This window comes from Pieris brassicae, chromosome 5, assembly GCF_905147105.1.
Source record: "Pieris brassicae chromosome 5, ilPieBrab1.1, whole genome shotgun sequence".
Lineage (NCBI taxonomy): Eukaryota > Metazoa > Arthropoda > Insecta > Lepidoptera > Pieridae > Pieris > Pieris brassicae.
In genome coordinates this window covers 2,359,249-2,371,275 of record NC_059669.1, presented here as the reverse complement: position 1 = coordinate 2,371,275, position 12,027 = coordinate 2,359,249, and the positions used below count along the sequence as shown (strand labels likewise).

The 12,027-nt window shown below is 34.1% G+C and overlaps 1 protein-coding gene across 6 annotated transcripts in view; it reads right to left on the bottom strand.

The window, feature by feature from the left end:
* Positions 1-12,027, bottom strand: part of LOC123709210 (tyrosine-protein phosphatase Lar) — a 334,020-nt gene that overhangs the window by 161,419 nt on the left and 160,574 nt on the right. For all 6 annotated transcript variants that reach the window (XM_045660326.1, XM_045660331.1, XM_045660327.1 and 3 more), the window contains exon 3: positions 6,352-6,466. In XM_045660326.1, coding sequence (XP_045516282.1) covers positions 6,352-6,466 — 115 coding nt within the window. The remainder of the gene's footprint in view (positions 1-6,351; positions 6,467-12,027) is intronic.

The window sequence follows — 12,027 nt, the reverse complement described above, 5'->3', positions numbered from 1 at the left end:
AAACTAACTCAAATTTTATAAATAAATAACTGTGCTTTAAACGTTTAAACATAATTTTAAACTCATTTTTCACATTCGATCCTAAACATATACGCCCCTACATTGTCGACATATTTCGGCCATACATAAACCCAAAAGGGAGTTGATACAACCTCTTGAGCTCAGATAAGACCCTTTCAACGCTCATAGAAGATCCATTAACTTGGGTAAAGTAAAGGTAACGTTTAAAGTATGCACATATCGCGTTTACATCTCTTTTCATCGCGATGGCCATGTTTTGTGCACGTCATGTCGACATAAAGGGTGAGAATGTCAAAGGCTTAACACTTAAGATGCATGCTTAGAGGTGCGAATCCGATACTAGAGATAGGATTTTCTAGATAGCAACGCTGGTATATTGTGCCAACATTTAACGTATGAAAGGCGAAAAGTATTTTAAGATACCAACACAGAAAACATGTATTAGCGTTTAATGTCCAGACAACCGTGATGTAAAAAATTCAATCAGAAACAGTAATTAATCGAGATTTAAACTTAGAATATCTGTTTTGCATGGAATAAAATATTAATGATTTACCTATAGTGGTCGTAATGATATAGTCTGTGTTGAATGTTAATTATTATTTGCTACACTATATGTCGAACTATATTAATCTAAAAAAAATCTTTGCTTTTCTTTGTTTTTCTTTTTTTAGACGTTCATAAGTATACATTGTGCTACCTATATGAATAAATGATTTTTGACTTTGACTGGTGAGTGAGTCCGCGAGCACAAAGAGAGAAGTTTCGAACTTCGATCTCAAGCAAAACTCATTTAATTCAAGAAATAATAACCATTATGTACAATATGATAAATACAACCATACCACGTTTCTATACATAATAACTGCCACCAATTGATTGGCATGTTAATCAACTAATCGCCCAAACACTGCCATCACCTATTGATTAGATTGTAATCGACTTATTGATGAAACACCTTTAACTCAAAAATGTTCTTAACCCATTGTTCATATGTGCTGAATGTATGATTATATATTTATATAATAGACTTTATTAGTTAACTAGCAGATTCGTTTGCCCCCATTTTATTAAAAACGGCCTAAAACAAAAAGCACTAATAAACAAACCTGAGTACAAAATTTATCAAACCCTCGTTAGAAATCTTTTAGCGCGGTCATTTTGTTAGCCTATCTGTCCATTAGTTAGTGGTTGGCTTAATAACCTCCCTTTGTACCCTCGCCGTGTTCACAATTTCGCCTTGAATGCATCTTATCTCGGCTTGTTTGCTCACATCCGCCGAATAAAGAAGGATGGAAGCGTCGGTCGTTTTACTCTTTTTCGCAATTATGCAGCCTTACCTAACTTGTAAGAGGCTTGGAGAGTCTGCGATATTTTCTTTGAATGTAATTTAAGACACACCTTGTAATCTCATAGAAAGATTAACATTTTGTAGATTCTGGCGATTCCAATTATTCTTGATTTTGACTACGCTAATAACGCCGAGTTTATTTTATTATTTATTTTGTCTTAAGACACGCATATACGATTCTATTGGCATATTTAACTAGTTTTTTTTTAACTTTGATTTAGGGCAGAGGTAATCAGAAAGCTCCAATCCTACCCTTAGATTTACTATATTATAATATTGGAATATATTAAGTAGATGCAAAAGTAACGTAGCGCTTTAACTCAATTCTTCAATGATATTAACTATTGTAATGGCTAGTTGATCTAGCTCTTAGGGTAGGAAATTAAACACTTCAATGATGACTTAATTCACTATAATTTATTTCACTGACTTTACGTAAACTGTATAACCTCAAACTTGAACAAAGGAATTGCCCGTGCGCATGTGTCACAACCTCTTTTATAATCTCCTCCCTTCTCTCGACCATCCGGGGAGATGTTCGAGTCAATTAGTAACAATTCGTAAACAACTGAACGAGTCAAAGGAGTAACTATTGCACATGCGCATTTGTAGCAAGATTCTTAATTATATGTTTCATGAAAAATGTTTAGAATTTAATTAAATAAATATTAAAAGCTAACAGTATATTTTATGCCTGTTTGAGTTTTGGGTTATCTTTGGGATTGTACCTTGTAGGAGCCGTAATTCGAACGTACAACTATCGGGTTTTGCTTTGGGCCGGAGGGTAGACAACAGACAACCAGACCTAATTTAAGAAAATAAAGTGCCTCTTTAGCAAAGGGGACATATGATACTCCCGTGTTTCCTAGTTTCTCGGTCACCGATCTGTCTGATCACGTGCCTGTAGGAGTCCTATTTAATAATAAATACATACATACTGCGCTCAATAAATACAATTGACAAAGCAGTACGAATATTAAATCTAAGTGTTGCATTTGAATTACTCCAAATACCAGTAACACTTAGCGTACCTTTACAATTCAGAGAGAAGTGGAGTATTCCTAGATGCAAAATCAACTCAAACATACCAAATACTTGGATTGTTGTCCTAACATCTCAAGGAGTGTTTACGTTCGTTGTTCGTAATAACAAACACCGAATGCCAAAACGCCCATCCCGTTAAACTTTATAAGAAAATCCATCCGAGCAGAAACTTTCTATTACTGAGGTATAGAGGGAAAATCTCTTATCAAAAGCGATTATTGAGACGAGATTAATATCTATCGGATGGTATAAGGCCACTTGATAGGATTTTAAACGCGATAATCCTTTGAGATTTTTTACTTAGAACGTAAAATGAAAGATTAAGTGTATGATAGAATTTTGTTATAGGAAATTTCGACAGTTTTACGACATAATTAAATATGAGGCTATTTGAATGTCATTTGGCGACTACTGTTTGGTTTGGATTTGGGCCTCAAATTTTTGTATCTGTTTCATGATATTTTGTCAATCTTATAGGCAAGTTGGTGATCAGCCTCCTGTGCCCGACACACACACGCTTTCGACTTTTTGGGTCTATGGCAAGTAAAAATGTTATAAGCGCACATAAAAATAAAGTGCATTGGTGCAAAGCCGGGGATCGAACCTACAACCTCAAGACTAAGTGTCGCACGCTATAGCCACTAGGCCAACACTGCTCTTAATTTTGATAACTAAATATAAGCGACAATAATTAATTGAATATCCGGCGGTATCTCAACGTTTAATAAAAATATAAATAAAATTATATCTGTGCGGGCTCAACCTGACATTTCAGAACAATATGACAGGTTCGTTCCCTTATCCCCCGTGTATATTAAAATGCAAATCATACTTGGGCGTGGTTTTTTCTACAAAATCGATACTCTGCCTCCAGAGATATTTTTTATTGTACACCAATCAACTTCAATAATTATATTAATCTTTAACACTGTTTAAGGTTATAAACCATCCTAAAAACAGAAAGTCTCACACATGTTGATCAGTAATATTAATTGAGTAAATAATGTGGCCTTTATATAAATGCAAAAAGACAGATTTGTCGCTATTGAGATGTATGTATTGCCTCCTAAATTTGTATTTTCAACGTATGCGATTATAATTGCTTTTCAATAACTTATTGTTATATATATATATATATATATATAACCTGTTACTAAAAAGATCAAATCTCAATTAAGGTATTAGAAGAACTATTACAAAAACAACTTTTTTGTGTTACTCTGGTTTTACACTTGCACGTATCTTGTATATTGTATCAAAAGTCAGTACTAATTACAATTGAATTCATTTAAACTTCAGTACAATTAAATACAAAGTGCTTCTGATTGAGTAAGACGTACTAAACTTGATCAAATAATTATAGCACATGTGCAAAGCTCCAAAAATCTCTCCGAACGTAATCGAAACAGACTGATAGTCACGTACCTAATATATTGCGCTTCCTCTAATACGAAATCTTTTTTATTCCAATATGGAAGCATAAAAGATTCCTCCTTTTACGAGCGCAATAAAACTCTTAATCGAAAATTAATGTTGAAACCGACGAAGGCCTGTTTTGTTGGCCCCGTAAGGAGGGTAGTTGCTTGTTGTTCATTAATTGCGTTCATAAGTCCTGTGGCGCACTTTATGGCGGACACAGCCGTTCTCAACAAGCTACCTTATGCAAATGACTCGCCGCGTGCTAGTAACGACATTATAACAATTTAAGAAGTAAAATACCATTGCCAAATGCAGAACGGTATATATTATTGTCAGGAACACTGTTTTTAATTTTACACAGCCTATTATTCTTTTCGTCTTTTTAAGAAGCATATTTGGTCAATATAAACTGTACACGAATAAACTTATCTGCTGTTCATTTCAAACTTATTTAAATATAAGCAATATCCTGACCGATTACAACTGAAAGACCAAAGACGTTAATCCAAAAAGATTTTTTAAAATTTTCTTGCGTATGTAGAAAATAAAAACCAGACACGCTTTATAAAGATGGGAAGAAAATCTTTCTGAATAATATTGAATACGCTTGAATTTCTGAATGATTTCAAATATTTACAGATATTGAATGCATGAGACGGCTTTCATTATAATGACATTTACTCACACATGTACATCGTAATGGAGTTGATGCACAAAGTACGCTTTATGCAATACTTTTTATTTTCATTAATCCAACATAATTAAAAGTTTTAAACTGTAGATATAAGGCTATCAACACGCGCTTGATAATTTATATGAAGTTATTTTAAAGGCGAAAATATATTCGCGATCAATATACCCCAACCACCCACTTATATGATTAAGTCAATGATATTGAAATTCCCAAAAATCGGTAATTGACGTAACAGGCAAAATAGTTTTCATTCATAAATAAAGCTATTTTTTTATGTACATCTTAATTATTGTATAAATTCCTAGCAATTTTCGACAATCCTGAACATTCAACTTATAACCCTCGTGTGCTTTTGTTTCCAACATAGGCGTAATAAGTATATAGTATTATGTTAATTTTCTCCTTAGCGGGTCACAGTAACAAAGTTTGTTGTAAAATCACCTCTATTACCACGCATTAAGTAGTATTACCATTCACAAAGTTGTGTACTGGCAGTATTTAGTGTAGGTACTTTTAAACTACATTTGCGATGATTGTCGTAATTATTTTAAATAGCTAACTTATTTACCCAATTATCGAGTATGCTGAGATTTTAATTATATTCAGCATTAAAGTATATCTTGATTCATATTATGAATATTTCCTATCTTTTTATAATATACTTAGTCTGGCCATAAATATTGTTACAATTGAAAATTAACAAAATATTACATTTGAATTTAGAATCTGTCATTTTTATATCATTGTTCACGGGGTTTTCTCATTTTGGCGCCAATACATTGTACAATTATTTGCGATATTAAAATGGAGTGTGATGATAAAGAGAACCGAATCGGAGTTATTGCATTACACAAAGTAGGTATGGAGCCAAATGCAATTTTTTAAAATGTCCATATGCCTGGTATTAGTATAATGGGACGCCAAAAGGCATGGTTACATATGTGATTGACGGTATGACATATGACCAGGATATTCCAGCTTAGACTCATGGCGAAACAATTGTTTCCGATTGGTTTAAAAGTGGAACAGTTTTCACCGACACGAACAGAGAACTTGGACTTGAAATAATCACTTTTCGACGGGCGTGATCCACTTGCGCTAATCAATGAATCATTGCAACGTTATTAAATAGAAAAAGAATACTCCAAGAAGGCACTTCTGGTGCTGGAGAAACCGACCCTGGGTGTGCTCCCACAGGTCTCGCGTAAATAAGGCATATATAAACTTTAAGGGAAAAAAGCTTTTTCTTTAAACAATTGGAGGTCTCCGAGGAATGTCCGGGAGTCGCTAATTTGAAAAATAAATTTTGAGTTAATATAGCTCGTATGATGAAGAAAGGAGACAGTAGGGATCAAAACTCTCCATAATACACATAAATAATTGTCCTAAAGCACTATCTAGTAGGCACAAAATATCGGATAGGGCCACATGTCAAGTGTTTTCATTCCCACACACTACCGTAATAATAAATCTAAATAATTAGCTATTATATCATCAGCCTTATATAATTATATTCGAATTTCGTATTATCGTCAGTTCGTTCTTTACATTATCGTACTTAAATAATAATTTAATACTAGCATGCAAGATGGCTAAACTCCCATTCCTTTAACGAAGTCCATATTGTATTCGTATTAAGATTCAAGAATTCAGCTAAGGTCTCAATTTATTGCTTAGAACGACCCAAGTTTCCACGTTATTGCAAAATTATACTCAATATTATGGTAATCATGAAGCGCCAAAGTCTAGACGCTTTAAAACTCCAGCCCTACCGTCGCAAAAAGAATGAGAGTTTCGCAAACTTAAACTGTATTAGACTTACCAGATGCGCCGGCTTGGGAGGTCAAGAAGAGTAGACATGCGATGACAAGAGCGGTAGTGCGGTGTCGCGCGCGTCGCCGCTCTCGCATTTTACCGGCGCCGGAGTGCGCCTGCGCCTGCACCAAATACCACGTCACTACCCACCGTCATCACAGCGCGGCCAACCGCGCTTCAGCCCAAACCACCTACTTACTTACACTATACACATCACAACCGAGTTTTGCCACTTACATTTACCTAACCTAACAATATCACATAAAATACGACAACCGCTTCGATGATTTAAAAAACTTTGAAATATAATCTAAAAAGATTGTAAAGGACAACGATTAGTAACTCTAGGTAAATATATACAACAATTTATATAAGTTTTGTGAGGTTTCGTTTTCACTGCGTTCGGAAGCACAGTTTAGGGTGAGTGTTCAACCATATTCCATTGTTATCTTTGAAGTGTTTCTCAACTTTCCTGTAAATCACGACACTTGCACGTTCGTCTGTCACTACAGTCAACACTATTCACGATCAAGCACATTTTTTTCTGTATTTCTGAACCATACGATCCGTTCGCTCTGCGGACCTGAAACACGTACATACATCAGGACGAATTAACGACCCGTAACGCGTTGTTCAGAATATTTAAAACGGAATAAGAATGCGCATTCAAACAAAAATATAACTTCGCCACAGACGTAAATATAATTTTATCGAATAATTTTCCACGTAGAAATGATTCGGTCCATCGAATAAGATGAACTTGATATTTATTTTTAATTTTAACGACGACCTCGCCGAACCCTTCGACGAAGCGCTCAGAATTATGTACGTTCATCGCTGTACGCAAACAAGATGGATTAAAAATATTTTGTAACATTTTGATCGTATACGGTACGGTATGACAATGCGTCATGATATTATATTTTCTTCAATTCGACACAGCTTTTATTAAATTTATATCTTCAACCTTATTGACTAAGTTATTCAAGTTATACAGGTAGGCACTTCCGAAGCTCATACTGTATCTATAACGCTATGTAAACTTTAAAAAGGAGTGCAATAAGAATCCTATTTCTGAACGTTTTCCCCAACTCGCTTATGAATACATAGGAAATGGATATATATATATAGGAAATATCTCAATAAAATATGTGTATAAAATAAGGTCCCCGCACAATAAGAGTCCGTAATATTAAGTAAATAAAAAAAAGGTCGTTCTAACTGAATTTGACGACACAGACATTTTAATAAAACAGATAAAAAACGGGTATTAATGTATGTAGATAATTTACTATACGTGAATTGATATTTTTTTACCATGACTCTAAGTCCTCGATTACTAAGACACTGAGGTACTTTAAATAATAGATACAAATTTTATACGTACATAGAAGATGCAATAAAACATCGAAAAGTTAGTATAAGATGAAAAATGTATTTTCAATCCAACATTTTCTCACAAAGTTTGCTTTCTAACCCTTGAAACTACCTTACGATCAAAACATGTGAACTGGTATTATGACGTCAGAATTCAATATTATCCAAACATCTCGTTTCGACAACTTCCAATAATACGTCAGCAGGTGTGACCAGTATATTTGCATACAGGTGAAAATCAAACTCGTGCCGACATTTAACCTCTTAAGAAACCGAAACCAATATTCCTCGAAATCTACCGGATTCGATTACGGAACGTTTTACCAACTGTAGTTTTCTGACAACGACTGTAAAACCAAACTGTTTAGTAATGAAATAGATTTAAAGAAGTTCAAATATTAAAAAAAACGGGCAAATGGGCGGCGCACGGGGCAAGAGGCACAGGAAAGTGGAACATGTACGCAAAAGCGGAAGAAAATTAGAAGGTGGATAGGCCTGATTAAGGAAACAGCATGGCACAGTGCAGACAGGAATGGCAGGATTTGGGGGAAGTCTTTGCCAAGAAAGGGCTTACAAAAAATCTTCAAGGAATAAGATGATAGAAATATAAACGTGTTTAAGTATAAAAGGCTTGTATTAATAATAATTACACATAGCTGTGCTTTCGTAAATAAATAGTTGCGTATAAAATAATAGTATCAGTAGAAAATTTAAATTTTGTTGTTGGCTGTTCGATAATTGTTTTTATAGTTTGGATACGGATTGAACACTGAGTTTTACGTTAATTCCTAGAATATTAGCCACTTGCTTTCGAATTTCCATTTTAACTATTGGGAACAGAGGAAGCATTCGCGAGAGTTGTTTTCTAAGTTTGCATTGAGGATTCTAGAATCGATAGTCATACTATGTAATATAGGGCCATGATTTAAACTCGACTTAAGAAATCGTAAGCGTCCAAGTCACTAATATCAACGAAACACTCCTATATCCGGCAAATGCCCATATAATATATTATAAGTCTTTTAGGACTAGTTCCAATCCAATATAAGAAAATTCACCCGTAAAAACTTGTATCCCCAAACAATAAATATTAAGCACGAATAACGGTCGATTCGTGAAACTGGGTTGGAATTATTGAGCGATGTTTATGCGTGATTAATCTGTTGTGTTCGCCCTATTCTGTAATCATATTAGTTTCAAGTATATAGGGATGTCCTTTTCTTCCGCTCATACAATCAAATATGAACTCTGATAATATAAATTATAGTATCATACATTTAAACGTAATACCTTAATACCGGTAACTTTGCAGTCTCGAAATGTCGGTTGGAATTACAAACTTTTTTGACATTTGATAATTTATTTGCAATATTATAAACTAAATTCTAGATCAGACTATATCCGCGTCAATAGGTTTTAGGCTAAGTTTCCTAGTGGAGTTAGCGTGAACTATGACAAATGCCAAGAATGTATTGTATATGTATAGTACTATTTTAGAAATCTCGTATCTGGCACGTGCAACGTTAGTGTCAGAAAACTTTCCAGAGACTTCAAAGTTCGGAACGGCTTTATGCCTAGCTTTATAAGATAAAAATCTTAAAACAAACAAATTATTAAGGTATAAAGTTCAGTCTTGCAGGATTTTACAAACAAATTGTACACTAAAAAAAATGTAACGCGTGAGTATGCTGAGACGTCTACTATTTTGTTAGTAAAAACAAAATAACAGCCTTACAAAATACAGAAACAAGAAGCCGTCATCTATCACGCTCAAACTCGGAATCGTTTAATCAAGTCTCGATCTTAATTAACTAACTACTGTATTTGCTAACTCCCACGACAATCGTTCTGCATTCGAATTACAAAATAATCCGAACGACTCATTCAAAACTTTCAACGAAGAAATTTGTTATTTATTACCAAATAACAACGAATTGCATGTAAACTTCATTTGACCAGAATTCTGCTGTATATAGAGATTTTTGATATTCCAGTGTTGCCTATGTAGTTAGGACTAAGATCGTGTATTTGGACCCCAACTCCTCCCCGATGGATTTCTTTTCTATGTTCGCAACACACACTTGTTCATCAAGACAACCAATATGTTTTAGCCCCAAAAATCAAAGTAACATAGAATTTTCAAAAGTATATTTAATATTCGAATTATATCATATTTTATTTTGGCCCTATATTACGGAGATAACTTGGAGAAAATTATCGTGGTTGGCACACCGTAGTAACTACACTGTGTGCAAAAGATCACGTAGTTTCACCAACCAGATGGACCGATCAAAGATTCATGTTTTGTTATAAGAGAGGCGCTGGACAGGAACCGGTGGAAACCGCTCTGATCCAGATGTTTTCTTTTCTGATCAGCTCAAACGTTAGCTACGTCTGAAGAGGGAGAGAGTATGCTTTAAAGTTCACCAAAAATTGAGACGTAGCTTAAAACTGCAAAGTCAATTTATTCTTGTAACAAGTTTGTAACAGTTGCCTACACTAATATTTGTGTTAACCATACGAGGTCTTAGCACTGTTTACGGAGTCTGTCTTGACACAGGGAATCTTAATTAAAGTGATTGAGTGTGCTTATACAAGGAAAGCGTGTAATTATCATGTCTGTGATCTTTGAGTGTTCGAAGTACGTTACGTTGTTGAATATCAGTTGTAGTGGTGTCATTTATTTCAAGACACTTATAACATAAAGCAGCTGAAATTAAAGTTCCCCAAACTATTCTTATAGGTTATAAGTTTTTCTGGTTGGAGTTTATCACCTTGATGAATGATCAATGAAATTACATATTTGTACCAGTCGCTTTCGTAAATTAAACCTACAAAAAACGAACGGTATTCAATTGTACAATTTAAGTTAGAAATGATCTGGTTGTTCATAAATGTTTAAAGAATATAAAAAAAGAGTACTGTTTATCATATATATTACGCCCGTTAGACGACTAACGAGATGTGTAACTTAATAAAGCAATATCTATCAGCTAGTAACGAATATTTTTCAAACTATCTAGGTCATAACGCTAAACTTTTATTCCGGTAAATTGTCACACACAACGCAATAAATTATCTCGTGGTACTGAAACAAATGTCGCTGTCACCGAACGGCTAATCCGCGTTGCGCTGTCAGTGTTATCGCTGATGTAAATATTCGTACACTACGCGCTTGTGTCTAAAACCCGCGAACCAGTGGCGATTTATGCGAGGGATTAGTTAGTATATCGACTTATACAATTTTAAAATATGAACGATAAATGTTCCAACAAAATATGGATTAACTATGGACCTGTCTTTGAAAACATACGTTAACATTAATGTTCGAATCTGTTTAAGAGGTTCATTACAATTTATTATTTATAAGTTAAATGTAACCAGTTTTATGACCTTACTTTGAGCATTACATATTGCCTCAATATTATTTAATCAAGCGTCGAAAAGTTTAAAATTAATACATTTATACTTGTTAACTAATTTTATCTGACTCCACCGATCATGCAATATGTCCTATTTGAATACAAAAAATCGATAAAAACACTTGAACTCACTCAGTTATCGGCAGATCTTTTAGCAAAATAACTACCATTAAATGCATTGAATGCGCGGTAGGACACACCATTAGCAAAATTAGTCTACTCCGCAATGGAATACGGACATGTGGATTGGAATTGCGATTTATTATTCAGTTTAAAATCCTTGGTTAGACTTTACATTTTATATTGAAAATCGATCCGTTTTGTTCAGCAAAGCGTTGATTAATAATGGTCTATTAGTATTTAATATTATAAAGTTCATACTGCATTGTAGCGCGTAGTAGCTACGATGTAGTCTATGATCCATATTGCGTAGCATTTGGCCTGCAGCGTGTAGCACGTAGCGCTTATTTACTCACTTCCATAGTACTCTACGATTATGCATTTACGCTTTAAGAGAAAGGACCCACAGAATTGTAAATAGCAATTATTGACCATAGTACAATTACGACTATACATCGTGGAATTTATCTATGGTAGAAATAGCACCGAAATATGAATTATTTTTTAGAGAGAAACAAAACCTCTCGAAACACCGTGATTCAGTGATTAGGCTTTTAAGAAAAGTATGATTTTTAACGTGTTATTAATTAAACAAAGAAAAACCAAGGTAATTTTATTAATAAAAGGAATGAAGCTTTGTTTTAGTAGTATCAAAATATCATTGTATCAAAATATATGCTATCATGTATACAATATTAACATTTATCTATTAAACTTGGAGCATTTACACAGCTTTACGACCTAATAAGATGATAACCGTAGCA